Genomic DNA, 17892 nt, shown 5'->3' with positions numbered 1-17892 from the left:
CTATGGCAAAAATGTCAAATTTTGACATGTCCCAAAAATGGCTAAAAACTACTTATTAAAGCTCTTAGAGACGCGTCGTAGTATACAAAGTGGAAACAAAGGCCAAAAAAGGCCAAAAACGTCATATTTTGGCATGTTGAAAAAATGGCGAAAAATCGCATACTATACTATGGCAAAAATGTCAAATTTTGACATCTCCCAAAAATGGCTAAAAACTACTTATTAAAGCTCATGGAGACGCGTTATAGTATACAAAGTGGAAACAAAGGCCAAAAAGGCCAAAACGTCATATTTTGGCATGTTGAAAAATGATGAAAAATCGCATACTATACTATGGCAAAAATGTCAAATTTTGACATCTCCCAAAAATGGCTAAAAACTACTTATTAAAGCTCATGGAGACGCGTTATAGTATACAAAGTGGAAAGAAAGGTCAAAAAAGGACAAAAACGTCACATTTTAGCATGTTGAAAAAATGACGAAAAATCGCATATACTATACTATGGCAAAAATGTCAAATTTTGACATCTCCCAAAAATGGCTAAAAACTACTTATTAAAGCTCATGGAGACGCGTTATAGTATACAAAGTGGAAACAAAGGCCAAAAAAGGACAAAAACGTCACATTTTAGCATGTTGAAAAAATGGCGAAAAATCGCATACTATACTATGGCAAAAATGTCAAATTTTGACATGTCCCAAAAATGGCTAAAAACCACTTGTTATAGCTTGTAGACACACGTCGTAGTATACAAAGTGGAAACAAAGGCCAAAAAAGGACAAAAACGTCACATTTTAGCATGTTGAAAAAATGATGAAAAATCGCATACTATACTATGGCAAAAATGTCAAATTTTGACATCTCCCAAAAATGGCTAAAAACTACTTATTAAAGCTCATGGAGACGCGTTATAGTATACAAAGTGGAAACAAAGGCCAAAAAAGGACAAAAACGTCACATTTTAGCATGTTGAAAAAATGGCGAAAAATCGCATACTATACTATGGCAAAAATGTCAAATTTTGACATCTCCCAAAAATGGCTAAAAACTACTTATTAAAGCTCATGGAGACGCGTTATAGTATACAAAGTGGAAACAAAGGCCAAAAAAGGCCAAAACGTCATATTTTGGCATGTTGAAAAAATGGCGAAAAATCGCATACTATACTATGGCAAAAATGTCAAATTTTGACATCTCCCAAAAATGGCTAAAAACTACTTATTAAAGCTCTTAGAGACGCGTCGTAGTATACAAAGTGGAAACAAAGGCCAAAAAAGGCCAAAAACGTCATATTTTGGCATGTTGAAAAAATGGCGAAAAATCGCATACTATACTATGGCAAAAATGTCAAATTTTGACATCTCCCAAAAATGGCTAAAAACTACTTATTAAAGCTCATGGAGACGCGTTATAGTATACAAAGTGGAAAGAAAGGTCAAAAAAGGACAAAAACGTCACATTTTAGCATGTTGAAAAAATGGCGAAAAATCGCATACTATACTATGGCAAAAATGTCAAATTTTGACATGTCCCAAAAATGGCTAAAAACCACTTATTATAGCTTGTAGACACGCGTCGTAGTATACAAAGTGGAAACAAAGGCCAAAAAAGGCCAAAACGCGTCATATTTTGGCATGTTGAAAAAATGGCGAAAAAATCGCATACTATACTATGGCAAAAATGTCAAATTTTGACATCTCCCAAAAATGGCTAAAACTACTTATTAAAGCTCTTAGAGGCGTTATAGTATACAAAGTGGAAACAAAGGCCAAAAAGGCCAAAAACGTCAGATTTTGGCATGTTGAAAAAATGGCGAAAAATCGCATACTATACTATGGCAAAAATGTCAAATTTTGACATCTCCCAAAAATGGCTAAAAACTACTTATTAAAGCTCTTAGAGACGCGTCGTAGTATACAAAGTGGAAACAAAGGCCAAAAAAGGCCAAAAACGTCATATTTTGGCATGTTGAAAAATGAAAAATCGCATACTATACTATGGCAAAAATGTCAAATTTTGACATCTCCCAAAAATGGCTAAAAACTACTTATTAAAGCTCATGGAGACGCGTTATAGTATACAAAGTGGAAACAAAGGCCAAAAAAGGACAAAAACGTCACATTTTAGCATGTTGAAAAAATGATGAAAAATCGCATACTATACTATGGCAAAAATGTCAAATTTTGACATCTCCCAAAAATGGCTAAAAACTACTTATTAAAGCTCATGGAGACGCGTTATAGTATACAAAGTGGAAAGAAAGGTCAAAAAAGGACAAAAACGTCACATTTTAGCATGTTGAAAAATGGCGAAAAAATCGATACTATACTATGGCAAAATGTCAAATTTTGACATCTCCCAAAAATGGCTAAAAACTACTTATTAAAGCTCTTAGACAGCGTTATAGTATACAAAGTGGAAACAAAGGCCAAAAAGGCCAAAACGTCATATTTTGGCATGTTGAAAAAATGGCGAAAAATCGCATACTATACTATGGCAAAATGTCAAATTTTGACATCTCCCAAAAATGGCTAAAACCACTTATTAAAGCTTGTAGACACGTCGTAGTATACAAAGTGGAAACAAAGGCCAAAAAGGACAAAAACGTCACATTTTAGCATGTTGAAAAAATGATGAAAAATCGCATACTATACTATGGCAAAAATGTCAAATTTTGACATCTCCCAAAAATGGCTAAAAACTACTTATTAAAGCTCATGGAGACGCGTTATAGTATACAAAGTGGAAAGAAAGGTCAAAAAAGGACAAAAACGTCACATTTTAGCATGTTGAAAAAATGACGAAAAATCGCATACTATACTATGGCAAAAATGTCAAATTTTGACATCTCCCAAAAATGGCTAAAAACTACTTATTAAAGCTCTTGGAGACGCGTTATAGTATACAAAGTGGAAACAAAGGCCAAAAAAGGCCAAAAACGTCATATTTTGGCATGTTGAAAAAATGGCGAAAAATCGCATACTATACTATGGCAAAAATGTCAAATTTTGACATCTCCCAAAAATGGCTAAAAACTACTTATTAAAGCTCTTAGAGACGCGTCGTAGTATACAAAGTGGAAACAAAGGCCAAAAAAGGCCAAAAACGTCATATTTTGGCATGTTGAAAAAATGACGAAAAATCGCATACTATACTATGGCAAAATGTCAAATTTGACATCTCCCAAAAATGGCTAAAACTACTTATTAAAGCTCATGGAGACGGCGTTATAGTATACAAAGTGGAAAGAAAGGTCAAAAAGGACAAAAACGTCACATTTTGGCATGTTGAAAAAATGGCGAAAAATCGCATACTATACTATGGCAAAAATGTCAAATTTTGACATGTCCCAAAAATGGCTAAAAACCACTTATTATAGCTTGTAGACGCGTCGTAGTATACAAAGTGGAAACAAAGGCCAAAAAAGGCCAAAAACGTCATATTTTGGCATGTTGAAAAAATGACGAAAAATCGCATACTATACTATGGCAAAAATGTCAAATTTTGACATCTCCCAAAAATGGCTAAAAACTACTTATTAAAGCTCTTAGAGACGCGTCGTAGTATACAAAGTGGAAACAAAGGCCAAAAAGGCCAAAAACATCATAATTTAGCATGTTGAGAAAATGGCTAAAAATCGCATACTATACTATGGCAAAAATGTCAAATTTTGACATCTCCCAAAAATGGCTAAAAACTACTTATTAAAGCTCATGGAGACGCGTTATAGTATACAAAGTGGAAACAAAGGCCAAAAAAGGCCAAAAACGTCATATTTTAGCATGTTGAAAAATGGCGAAAAATCGCATACTATACTATGGCAAAAATGTCAAATTTTGACATCTCCCAAAATGGCTAAAACTACTTATTAAAGCTCTTAGAGACGCGTGGTAGTATACAAAGTGGAAACAAAGGCCAAAAAAGGCCAAAACGTCATATTTTGGCATGTTGAAAAAATGGCGAAAAATCGCATACTATACTATGGCAAAATGTCAAATTTTGACATCTCCCAAAAATGGCTAAAACTACTTATTAAAGCTCATGGAGACGTTATAGTATACAACGTGGAAACAAAGGCCAAAAAGGCCAAAAACGTCATATTTTGGCATGTTGAAAAAATGGCGAAAAATCGCATACTATACTATGGCAAAAATGTCAAATTTTGACATCTCCCAAAAATGGCTAAAAACTACTTATTAAAGCTCATGGAGACGTTAAGTAGTATACAAAGTGGAAACAAAGGTCAAAAAGGACAAAAACGTCACATTTTAGCATGTTGAAAAATGGCGAAAAATCGCATACTATACTATGGCAAAAATGTCAAATTTTGACATGTCCCAAAATGGCTATAAACTACTTATTAAAGCTCATGGAGACACGTTATAGTATACAAAGTGGAAACAAAGGCCAAAAAAGGCCAAAACGTCATATTTTGGCATGTTGAAAAAATGGCGAAAAATCGCATACTATACTATGGCAAAAATGTCAAATTTTGACATCTCCCAAAAATGGCTAAAAACTACTTATTAAAGCTCTTAGAGACGCGTCGTAGTATACAAAGTGGAAACAAAGGCCAAAAAAGGCCAAAAACGTCATATTTTGGCATGTTGAAAAAATGCCGAAAAATCGCATACTATACTATGGCAAAAATGTCAAATTTTGACATCTCCCAAAATGGCTAAAAACTACTTATTAAAGCTCATGGAGACGCGTTATAGTATACAAAGTGGAAAGAAAGGTCAAAAAAGGACAAAAACGTCACATTTTAGCATGTTGAAAAAATGACGAAAAATCGCATACTATACTATGGCAAAAATGTCAAATTTTGACATCTCCCAAAAATGGCTAAAAACTACTTATTAAAGCTCTTAGAGACGCGTTATAGTATACAAAGTGGAAAGAAAGGTCAAAAAGGACAAAACGCGTCACATTTTAGCATGTTGAAAAAATGGCGAAAAATCGCATACTATACTATGGCAAAATGTCAAATTTTGACATCTCCCAAAAATGGCTAAAAACTACTTATTAAAGCTCATGGAGACACGTTATAGTATACAAAGTGGAAACAAAGGCCAAAAAAGGACAAAAACGTCATATTTTGGCATGTTGAAAAAATGGCGAAAAATCGCATACTATACTATGGCAAAAATGTCAAATTTTGACATCTCCCAAAAATGGCTAAAAACTACTTATTAAAGCTCTTAGAGACGCGTTATAGTATACAAAGTGGAAAGAAAGGTCAAAAAGGCCAAAAACGCGTCATATTTTGTCATGTTGAAAAATTGGCGTAAAATCGCATACTATACTATGGCAAAAATGTCAAATTTTGACATGTCCCAAAAATGGCTAAAAACTACTTATTAAAGCTCTTAGAGACGCGTCGTAGTATACAAAGTGGAAAGAAAGGTCAAAAAAGGACAAAAACGTCACATTTTAGCATGTTGAAAAAATGGCGAAAAATCGCATACTATACTATGGCAAAAATGTCAAATTTTGACATGTCCCAAAAATGGCTAAAAACTACTTATTAAAGCTCTTAGAGACGCGTTATAGTATACAAAGTGGAAAGAAAGGTCAAAAAGGACAAAAACGTCACATTTTAGCATGTTGAAAAAATGGCGAAAAATCGCATACTATACTATGGCAAAAATGTCAAATTTTGACATGTCCCAAAAATGGCTGAAAACCACTTATTATAGCTTGTAGACACGCGTCGTAGTATACAAAGTGGAAACAAAGGCCAAAAAAGGCCAAAAACGTCAGATTTTGGCATGTTGAAAAAATGCCGAAAAATCGCATACTATACTATGGCAAAAATGTCAAATTTTGACATCTCCCAAAAATGGCTAAAAACTACTTATTAAAGCTCATGGAGACGCGTTATAGTATACAAAGTGGAAACAAAGGCCAAAAAAGCCAAAAACATCATATTTTGGCATGTTGAAAAAATGGCGAAAAATCGCATACTATACTATGGCAAAAATGTCAAATTTTGACATCTCCCAAAAATGGCTAAAAACTACTTATTAAAGCTCATGGAGACGCGTTATAGTATACAAAGTGGAAAGAAAGGTCAAAAAAGGACAAAAACGTCACATTTTAGCATGTTGAAAAAATGGCGAAAAATCGCATACTATACTATGGCAAAAATGTCAAATTTTGACATCTCCCAAAAATGGCTAAAAACTACTTATTAAAGCTCATGGAGACGCGTTATAGTATACAAAGTGGAAAGAAAGGTCAAAAAAGGACAAAAACGTCACATTTTAGCATGTTGAAAAAATGGCGAAAAATCGCATACTATACTATGGCAAAAATGTCAAATTTTGACATGTCCCAAAAATGGCTAAAAACCACTTATTATAGCTTGTAGACACGCGTCGTAGTATACAAAGTGGAAACAAAGGCCAAAAAAGGACAAAAACATCACATTTTAGCATGTTGAAAAAATGACGAAAAATCGCATACTATACTATGGCAAAAATGTCAAATTTTGACATCTCCCAAAAATTGGCTAAAAACTACTTATTAAAGCTCATGGAGACGCGTTATAGTATACAAAGTGGAAAGAAAGGTCAAAAAGGACAAAACATCACATTTTAGCATGTTGAAAAATGACGAAAAATCGCATACTATACTATGGCAAAATGTCAAATTTTGACATCTCCCAAAAATGGCTAAAAACTACTTATTAAAGCTCTTAGAGACGTTATAGTATACAAAGTGGAAACAAAGGTCAAAAAGGCCAAAACGTTATATTTTGGCATGTTGAAAAAATGGCGAAAAATCGCATACTATACTATGGCAAAATGTCAAATTTTGACATCTCCCAAAAATGGCTAAAAACTACTTATTAAAGCTCATGGAGACGCGTTATAGTATACAAAGTGGAAACAAAGGCCAAAAAAGGCCAAAAACGTCATATTTTGGCATGTTGAAAAAATGGCGAAAAATCGCATACTATACTATGGCAAAAATGTCAAATTTTGACATGTCCCAAAAATGGCTAAAAACTACTTATTAAAGCTCACGGAGACGCGTTATAGTATACAAAGTGGAAAGAAAGGTCAAAAAAGGACAAAAACGTCACATTTTAGCATGTTGAAAAAATGATGAAAAATCGCATACTATACTATGGCAAAAATGTCAAATTTTGACATGTCCCAAAAATGGCTAAAAACTACTTATTAAAGCTCTTAGAGACGCGTCGTAGTATACAAAGTGGAAACAAAGGTCAAAAAAGGCCAAAACGTCACATTTTGGCATGTTGAAAAATGATGAAAATCGCATACTATACTATGGCAAAAATGTCAAATTTTGACATGTCCCAAAAATGGCTAAAAACTACTTATTAAAGCTCATGGAGACGCGTTATAGTATACAAAGTGGAAACAAAGGCCAAAAAAGCCAAAAACGTCATATTTTGGCATGTTGAAAAAATGGCGAAAAATCGCATACTATACTATGGCAAAAATGTCAAATTTTGACATCTCCCAAAAATGGCTAAAAACTACTTATTAAAGCTCATGGAGACGCGTTATAGTATACAAAGTGGAAACAAAGGCCAAAAAAGGCCAAAAACGTCATATTTTGGCATGTTGAAAAAATGGCGAAAAATCGCATACTATACTATGGCAAAAATGTCAAATTTTGACATCTCCCAAAAATGGCTAAAAACTACTTATTGTAGCTTGTATAGGCGTGTCATAGTATACAAAGTGGAAAAAAAGGCCAAAAACGTCATCATTTTGCATTTTGAAAAAATGGCCAAAATCAAGTCAAGTCAATTCAAGTTTATTTTTTGAGCCCATTTTCACAAAACATGGTTTGCCTCAGAGGGCTTTACAGTGTTCGACTTTCCTCTGCCCCGAGACCCTCACATCACTCAAGGAAAAACTCACGAAAAAGAAGTCCTGTAACAGGGACAAAGAAAAAAAAAACCCTCAGGAGGTGCGGCAGAGGATGATGAGGGATCCCTCTTCCAGGATGGACAGATGTGCAATAGATGTTGTAAATAACAAATGAAACACAATTGTGGCAAAAAGGAGAGAAAAAGAGAGAGGGGGGAGGGGGGGGGGGAGAAGGGCACAGCAATAGTGGAAACAGATGCATGTCATATTACAATAATGATAGGTGTGAAATTATCAAATGCACTCTATGATGATATTGTGGGTGTTGAGAAGAGTCTCATGCATATTAACACGGAGTTGTCCAAAGGCATGATCACAGCAAGCCGCAACCAGGACCAAGACGACGATCAGGGTGAGCAGGGGTATAGTATCAGTGCAGCCACAACACAAGCACAACCAAAGGTATGGACACAGCGCCAGCACAGTTATCACCACGATCAGGTACAGCCGGGGTTGCGGCCAGAATCCAGGAAATCTAGAAAACAAGAGAGCACGAATGCTCCGGAGAGGCAATGGGATAAGCGTAGTGCAGTTCAACAGAACCAAGGTGGTGAGCAGTAAAAAGGATAAGCACTCAATGAGGATCCTAGAATCACTAATCAGCAATTACGACTTAAATACAAATGCCAGAGAGCAGTAATAGAAAGAATGACAGAGAGTGGAAGCAAAGCCAGAAAGAAGAGAGGAAGCACAGCCAGAAAGAAGATCGCAGACTATACTATACTAAAAATATCAAATTTTTTCATGTCCCAAAAAAGGCTAAAAACGACCTATTATAGGTTGTAAAGGTGCATCATATTATACAAAGTGGAAACAAAGGCCAAAAAAGTCATAATTTGGCATGTCGAAAAAATGGCGAAAAATCGCATACTATACAATGGCAAAAATGTCAAAATTTGACATGTCCCAAAAATAGCTAAAAACTACTTGTTATAGCTTGTAGAGACACGTCATAGTATACAGTGTGGAAACAAAGGCCAAAAAAGTCATAATTTACCATGTTGAAAAAATGACGAGAAATCGCATACTATACTATGGCAAAAATGTCAAATTTTGACATGTCCCAAAAATGGCTAAAAACTACTTATTATAGCTTATAGAGACGCATCATAATATACAAAGTGGAAACAAAGGCCAAAAAAAGCCCAAAACATCATATTTTAGCATGTTGAGAAAATGGCTAAAAATCGCATACTATACTATGGAGAAAAAATGTCAAATTTTTTCATGTCGCAAAAAAGGCTAAAAACGACCTATTATAGGTTGTTGAGGTGCATCATATTATACAAAGTGGAAACAAAGGCCAAAAAAGGCCAAAAATGTCATATTTTGGCATGTCGAAAAAATGGCGAAAAATTGCATACTATACTATGGCAAAAATGCCAAAATTTGACATGTCCCAAAAATGGCTAAAAACTACTTATTAAAGCTCTTAGAGAAGCGTCATAGTATACAAAGTGGAAACAAAGGTCAAAAAAAGCCAAAAACATCATAATTTAGCATGTTGAGAAAATGGCTAAAAATCGCATACTATACTATGGAGAAAAAATGTCAAATTTTTTCATGTCGCAAAAAAGGCTAAAAACTACCTATTATAGGTTGTTGAGGTGCATCATATTATACAAAGTGGAAACAAAGGCCAAAAAAGGCCAAAAATGTCATATTTTGGCATGTCGAAAAAATGGCGAAAAATTGCATACTATACTATGGCAAAAATGCCAAAATTTGACATGTCCCAAAAATGGCTAAAAACTACTTATTAAAGCTCTTAGAGAAGCGTCATAGTATACAAAGTGGAAACAAAGGTCAAAAAAAGCCAAAAACATCATAATTTAGCATGTTGAGAAAATGGCTAAAAATCGCATACTATACTATGGAGAAAAAATGTCAAATTTTTTCATGTCCCAAAAAAGGCTAAAAACGACCTATTATAGGTTGTAGAGGTGCATCATATTATACAAAGTCGAAACAAAGGCCAAAAAAGTCAAAATTTACCATGTTGAAAAAATGACAAGAAATCGCATACTATACTATGGCAAAAATGTCAAAATTTTGACATGTCCCAAAATGGCTAAAAACTACTTATTAAAGCTCTTAGAGACGTGTCGTAGTATACAAAGTGGAAACAAAGGCCAAAAAAGGCCAAAAACGTCATATTTTGGCATGTTGAAAAAATGGCAAAAAATCGCATACTATACTATGGCAAAAATGTCAAATTTTGACATCTCCCAAAAATGGCTAAAAACTACTTATTAAAGCTCATGGAGACGCGTTATAGTATACAAAGTGGAAACAAAGGCCAAAAAAGGCCAAAAACGTCATATTTTGGCATGTTGAAAAAATGACGAAAAATCGCATACTATACTATGGCAAAAATGTCAAATTTTGACATGTCCCAAAAATGGCTAAAAACTACTTATTAAACCTCATGGAGATGCGTCATAGTATACAAAGTGGAAACAAAGGCCAAAAAGTCATCATTAAGCATGTTGAAAAAATTGACAAAAAACGCATACTATACCATCCATCCCTTTTCTATTGTTTATTCAGGGTCGGGTCACGGGGGCAGCAGCCTAAGAAGGGAAGCCCAGACTTCCCTCTCTCTGGCCACTTCATCCAGCTCTTCCCAGGGGATCCCGAGGTGTTTCCAGGTCAGCTGGGAGACACAGTCTCTCCAGCGTGTCCTGGGTCTTCCCCAGGGTCTCCTACTGGTGGGACATGCCCTAAACACCTCACCAGGGAGGCTTCCTGGAGGCATCCTAATTAGATACCCGAGCCACCTCATCTGGCTCTACTCAACGCGGAGGAGCAGGGGCTCTACTCCGAGCTCCTCCCGGATGACCGAGCTTCTCACATGAGGAAACTCATTTCGGCCGCTTGTACCCACAATCTTGTTCTTTCAGTCACTCCTCAAAGCTCGTGACCATAGGTGAGGGTAGGAACGAAGATCGACTGGTAAAAACGGCGGACCCTCCTCTCCAGAACCCCTGAATAGACCTTACCAGGGAGGCTGAGGAGTGCGATCCCCCTATAGTTGGAACACATCCTTCGGTCGCCCTTCTTGAAAAAAGCGACCGCCACCCCGGTCTGCCAGTCCAGAGGCACTGCCCCCGATGTCCATGCAATGCTGCAGAGTCATGTCAACCATGACAGCCCCAAAACATCCAGGGCCTTAAGGAACTCTGGGCAGATCTCATCCACCCCCGGGGCCCTGCCACCAAGAGGAGCTTTTTGACCACCTTGGCAACCTCAGCCCCAGAGATGGGAGAGCCCACTCCTGAGTCCCCAGGCCCTGCTTCCTCACCTGAGGGCATGTCAATGGGATTGAGGAGGTCTTAGAAGTATTCCTTCCACCGATCCATTAGTCCTGAGTCGAGGTCAGCTGCGCACCGTCCCCACTATACACAGTGTTGACAGAGCACTGCTTCCCCCTCCTGAGACGCCAGATGGTGGTCCAGAACCTCTTCAAAGCCGTCCGCAAGTCGTTCTAGCTGCACTCCGCTTGGCCCGATAGGACTCCTTCTTCAGCTTGTCGGCATCCCTCACCACTGGTGTCCACACCAACAGGTTCAGGTGTTGCCGTCACGACAGGCACCGACCACCTTACGGCCACAGCACTGATCAGCCACCTCAACAACACGGCACGGAACATGGCCCTCTTGGACTCAATGTCCCCCACCTCCCTCTGGACATGGTCGAAGCTCTCTCGGAGGTGGGAGTTGAACTCCTTCTGACGGGAGACTCTGCCAGACGTTCCCAGCAGACCCTCACAATGCGTTTGGGTCTGCCAGGTCTGACCGGCGTCCTTCCCCACCATCAGAGCTAACTCACCACCAGGTGGTGATCGGTTGACAGCTCAGCTCCCTCTCTTCACCTGAGTTTTTGTCCCAAACATGGCTGAAAATGACATACTATAGGTTGTAGAGACGCATCATAGTATACAAAGTGGAAACAAAGGCCAAGAAATGGCCAAAAATCGCATACTATAGAATGGCGACAAAATGTGACGTCACAAAAAAACGCTGGAAAGCACTTACATTAGTGTGCAAAGACATGTCATAGCGGAGAAAGTTGCAAAAATGGCCAAAAACTCCACGATATAGCATGTCAAAAAAACACTGAAAACACCAGTGCTATAGTATGGTAAAAAACGTCAAAATATGGCATGTCCCTAAAACAGCTGAAAACTGTATAAAATAGCATGCTGAGACACGCCATAGCATAGAATGTCGCAAATTGGCCAAAAACACCATAAGAATATCATAATTCTTTAAAACACAATCTATACAAAGACATTCTTATGATTTCTTACAATCTACTATACTTAACAATATCTTTCACAACATATTTTATTATGACATTTTAAGATTTTTTTTAACAACATACTGTACTCTGAGTTTTTATTCATTTTTGAAATTAATCTCTACTTTGACATTTTTATGATTTTTAGGAGGACATAATACAATATGACATTTTTCTTTTCATATAGACTATACTATGGTATATTTTTTATTACTTCCTATACCATGACCTTTTTTTAACGGTCTACATTGTGACTTCTTATGACATACTGTATTTTGAAGTTTTTATGACTTTTTTATTAGATGTTATACTATTTTTTTTACATACTACAACATGACATTTTTATGATTTTACATGACACTCTTGACAATTTTTATTAGACCTTTTTAGAACAGATTATACTATAATTTGCATTTATTTATTTATTTAGTTCTTATAAAATATACTGTAACATATTTGCGACTTGCTAAATAAAGACTTATTTTTGTTATTTTTTGTAATTGTATACTATGAAGAATTTTTTTGGGGGGACTTTTATTGTCTTTAATCGACAGGACAGTTTGAGTGTGCAGCAAAGGGCCAAGGTCCAGAATCAAACCTGCGGCTGCTGCGGCGAGGATACTACCTCTACATATGGGGTGCTCTCTATCCACCTCTTGCTTAAAGTGACAATACAGGGAGAAATGCCAAACACAATCTGAAAGGGATGAACTCAAACATATGCTGCATATTAATGACCTTTTGTGTGATATACCACAATCTAAGAGACTATTCTGATTCTAATTGAGTTCCCCGGACAGATGATGTCTCTGCACCCGACTCCTTTAAGCACCACATCTTTTTGTTTGTGTTTGTGTGCCTTGTCAGGTTTGTGGGAGGAGGCGGAGATCCAACATATCAGATCGCCTCCAGGAGCTGACCTTGGGACAAAAACTTCGTTTGGCACAGAGAGAAGTAGCAGAGACACGACAGGACCAGGATGAACTCAAACAAAGATATGAGAGAATTCAGGACAACTACAAGGTTCCAACACATTCTTCACCCCCCCCCCCATGCACACTTACTTATACGATGGATCTTCGCCTCCACCCACTTTTTTCTCTTTGATTCTGCTTGTCTTTCCAGGCCTCCCTGCAAGAAGCAGAATTTCGTCTTGCAGAAATCAGAAAGGCTAAAAACGAGTTTGAACGAAGATTTCTCAAACCTATGAAGGACAATAGGTTGGACATGAAGGAGCCAGAGAAGTTGCTCCAGTACATCAAAGACAAGTCAATGGTAAAAAAATAGTTCTGTCTAATGACATCAACAGGTGCAATGTAGCAATCAAAATGACCAAAATCTAAATGGTTCTAATGAACTTCTCCTAGTTCAAACATGTTTTACAATTTGCTTTCATATGATACGGAAGCCCTGAGGGGCATGTGAGAAAATTTCATTTTCTGGTGGTCCTTTTTCTAAGTAAAAAATATTCTGTGTTTTGAATGCTGAAACAGTTGAATGCTCCCCCTGCTGGAGACTACTGGTAACTACTACTGTTGATGTTAGATTTTGCATTTTGCATTTTGAAGTTAAAACATTAGACAACACAAACGCAGTGCACTGTAACTACTGCTGCAAATTTTGGACTTAAAATGGACCACCAGAAAAAAAAAGAATTCTCGCTTCCCCCACAGGGCTTCTGTAATATAAGGTGTTTTTTAAGTATGTTTTTTGTCATCTACAGTATTGATGCAACCTCAGCCCCACAATCTTCATCTTCCTCTCTTTGCCCACATTATCTGCTCTGTCCAAAAACTCCAACAGGCCACCAAATTGGAGAATTATAATCTGAAAAACCAGGCACTGAAGGCCCACATGAAGAAGCTCCAGCAGCAGCTTCACCAGAAAAAAGAGATGGGAAAAGCAGAGCACGAGGTAGTAAGTGAAAGTGTGAGGGTATACATCCAGAACTGCAAAGAACGTTGGGAAAGTAGACTGTGTAGTTTGGCAGTTCGACTGTTAAGCAAGAGAACAGAGAATCATAGCCAATCCTTAAAACTCTCTCTTTTTGCATTATTTATTTTAGGATATTTTCCAGGAGTACAGCGAGCAGAGAATTGACAAAAACCTGGAGGAACTTCAAGTCCACAATTTGAAAGTTCAACGTGTCCTCAGTTCGCAGAAGGTAAGTCATTATAAATGTGCATGTAAGAGAACTGTCTCCATATAATTTAGTGTAGATGTATGAAACCACTTTTGCTTGTAAAGCTTGACCCCAGTTTAAGCTTTTTAAATATATGTGTGTGTATACATATGTGTCAACAGGAGAAGCTGCAGTGTGTGACGCAAGAGTCCAAGGAGCTGAGCAACGAAATCTCCAACAGGAAGCAGATGCTGGCAAAAATCGAGGAGGAGATACAGCGTGCTGAGGAGGTTTGTCATTAGTCCAAAAATGACTTCAACTTTAAGAACGCAACTTTAAGTAATTCCTCCAGTGATTTGTCATTTCATGTTTGCCAAAGAGTAGCAGAGTATTTTGCATTAAAGTATGGAGGTTGCAAAAGTCAGATAACACTCAACTTCACCTCCTCTCTTTCTTTTTTAAACCATACTTATCTCCTGCTCTTTAAACTAATTCCTTTGTGTGCTTTATCCCTTCTACTTCCTTTTCTCTCTCCTCAGGAGCATTTAAAGGCAGAGGCCCTCAACCAACATCTGCGCCGTCAAATTACAAATTATCAGGCTCCTGATGTTACTGAGTACATGTGTGCCAAGGACAAACACAAGAAGCTGCAGCAGAGCATTCACATTTGGGAGCGGAAGGTCGGGATCACTGCGGTAAATCACATTAGTTCCCCAAACACAACCAGCTCCACTTTTATCATATAATACAAGCCTGCATCCAGCTGAAGACAGTGTCCAAAACTACAAACTCTCCCCTCTCTGTTTTCCAGATGGCCTTGAAGACCCACACTAAAGTCTGGAGCACACATAGAGCCACTCTTGCCCCTGCACGCAGAGCTGAGGCTGGAACACGATCTGGAGAGCATCAAGTCCCAGTAAAACTCCCATACATAGCAGACCACAGCAGATAGAGAGACAGACTCAAAAAGCCTACTGGATTTAGAAAAAAACAACAACCAAAAACAATAATGTGCAGTGGAAAGGAAACTTAAACTACGATTGCAAATGCCCAGTTTCACAGTCAGTGCTGTTACACGCACATGAACAACCTGTTTCTGAGGCTTACCACAGTTATGATATGTTCTCAGATACGTTTACATGAGCACAGACAAATCATGTTATTCATATTCTGCATATACATGCCAGTTCTTTCAGATCACACCAGATAGCATATTTGTGTTTCCCATAAATGGAATCTAGTGTTCACCTGCTCAAATACATAAACAAGATACTCCAAAAACCCAATCATGAACAGTTTATTCATGTCCATGTTAGATACATCCAACAAGTAATGATTTTTCACAAATCGATACGATACTTTGTAACGCTTGTTGAGAAATGTAGAGAGAAAACAGTGTACTGTAGCCTTGAAGCTTGAATTCTTATCATGTCTCAGTTTTTTTTTCACTCATTCACTGTGTCCTTGGGAGATTTTTACCATGCAGCATTATGAAGAATAAAATTTATAGTAAATGTTAAGCCTAGCTCCATCCAGCCCTGTTAACTGATTGTTTATATATTAAAAATAATATGATTTATAAAACTAAATTGTCTGCTGAACCATCACTATGGTGTACTTATGCCATAGAAATTATGTAGTTTATGCTCTCTTGATGTTGGCTATTTTAACAGTTCTTTAAATAACCAGAAAATCTTGAGGCATTTGAACTTCGTGTTTGTAATAAAAGCTTTCTCTTAAAAATGCCAAGATAAGGAGAGTAGAATATTATGAATCAGGCTTTTTTTTTCAGGTTGAATTGTACAATCTCAAAATAATTATCTTCTATTTTTTTAAAATAACTTAAGGAATGCCTCTCTCACTGATATCATGCACATCACTCGTACATCTACATCTAATCAAATGACAACTTAAATTCTTTTTTCAAGGTAAACCAAAAAGATACTTTTATGATAATACACTGTGGTCATTGTTTTCTATGTGTTCCACTCCAGAAAATGTTAAATTCTTTTCAACATTTGAAGAACCCTGATCATGTAACATGTTTTATGTTGCAATAAACATTTGGGCAAGATTGGCCTTAACCCTAAGTAACTGATGTCAGTTCATGATTTTTTTTTTTTTATTAAATTTTTGTCATTGTTAAAGTGGTCTTATATTTCATTCCTAGCAGCATTAAGTACTAACTTCCCTTAAGCCATAGAGTGCCTGATATTTATTAAAATATTTTTAACTGTGATGATTATGTTGGTGTACGTTTGCATGTAGCAGTTTACACATACTCACAAACCCCCTGCTGTGCGCCACTGTATTGGAGTTTTCTGCCGGGAGCAAGCGGGTCATGTAGATGGGACTGCACGTTGCTAAAAGGAGGTCTCCACTGATAGACGGTACCTGGCCTTCTTGGAGTCTCTGGCCGGTGTTCTGGAGGGGGGGGGCAGCCGCGGACTCAATAGTTCTTCTGGGGGACTTAAATGCTCACAGGGGCAACGATGGAGAAACCTGGATCCGACCCGAGTGATGTTTTGTTACTGGACTTCTGTGCTTGTCATGGATCATCCATAATGAACACCATGTTTAAGCTTTGGGACGTTCATAAGTGTGATTGGTACCAGAGCTTCATTGGCAAAAGATCTCTTTCAGTCTCAAGTTCTGGCAAACTGTGAGACGTCTCCAGAAGAGGAAGCAGGGCCTGTCTCAGGCTGTGATTATCAGAGGGGGAGAACTACTGATCTGGACTGTTGAGCGGTGGAAGTAACACTTTGAGGAACCCCTGAACCCGGCCATCCCGTCCTCCATGGAGAAGGCAGAGTCTGAAAACTCTGGCGAACCCTCTTCCATTTCCTTGGTAGAGGTTGCTGAGGTAGTCAAAAAGCTCCTCTGCGGCAAGGCGCCAGGTGTGGATTCGATTTGCTGAGATGCTGAAGGCTCTGGACATTTTTGGACAATTTCACATGGAGGTTGGGTAAGGTGCCTGTGGAGTGGCAAATCAGGGTGGTGGTTCCCATTTTTAAAAAAGGGGACCAGAGGGTGTGCTCCAGTTATCACACTGCTCAGCCTCCCTGAGAAAGTTTACTCTAGGTTGCTGGAAAGGATGCTCCGACCAATCATCGAACCTCGGATTCAGGAGGAACAATGCGGGTTCCTTCCAGTTTGTGGAACAGTGGACAACTTCTATACCCTTGCGAGGCTGCTGAAGCAGTCGTGGGAGTTAACCCATCCAGTCTGCGAGTGTTTTGTGGACTTGGAGAAGGCTTATGATGGTGTCCCTCAAAGAGTCCTGTGGGGTGTACTCAGGAAATACGGGGTGCCAGGGTCGTTGCTATGAGCCATCCAGTCCCTATATAACCAAAGTTAGATCTGTGTCTAAGTACTCGGTGTAAAATCAAACAAGTTTCCGGTGGGTGTTGGCCTCCGCTAAAGGTGTGTCACTTGTCACAGATCCTGTTATGATGCGCAGCTGGCAGAAGGAAGGGTCCCGGTTTACAGATCTCAGAATTACATCTCTGCTCTTTGCAGATGATGTGGCTCTGTTGGCCTCATCACACCGTGACCTC

At 37.9% G+C, this 17892-nt stretch overlaps 1 protein-coding gene across 2 annotated transcripts in view; it reads left to right on the top strand.

Annotated features, from left to right (window-relative positions):
• The window catches only part of cfap263 (cilia and flagella associated protein 263), a 41971-nt gene extending 25546 nt beyond the window's left edge, over positions 1–16425 (top strand). The window contains exons 3-9 of one of the 2 annotated variants that reach the window (XM_042496799.2): positions 13081–13236; positions 13339–13488; positions 14017–14127; positions 14279–14377; positions 14518–14625; positions 14875–15030; positions 15147–16425. In XM_042496799.2, coding sequence (XP_042352733.2) covers positions 13081–13236; positions 13339–13488; positions 14017–14127; positions 14279–14377; positions 14518–14625; positions 14875–15030; positions 15147–15287 — 921 coding nt within the window. In that variant the 3' untranslated portion in view covers positions 15288–16425. Of the gene's footprint in view, positions 1–13080; positions 13237–13338; positions 13489–14016; positions 14131–14278; positions 14378–14517; positions 14626–14874; positions 15031–15146 lie in introns of both variants that reach the window. The other variant, XM_088080049.1, reaches the window with a different exon arrangement.
• Positions 16426–17892: the final 1467 nt, after the last annotated feature.

Source organism: Plectropomus leopardus, chromosome 7 (assembly GCF_026936395.1).
Source record: "Plectropomus leopardus strain MGB_pleo_1.0 chromosome 7, ASM2693639v1, whole genome shotgun sequence".
NCBI lineage: Eukaryota > Metazoa > Chordata > Actinopteri > Perciformes > Serranidae > Plectropomus > Plectropomus leopardus.
Note: the sequence above shows the minus strand (reverse complement) of the source record. Positions and strands in the feature narration are given on the sequence as shown.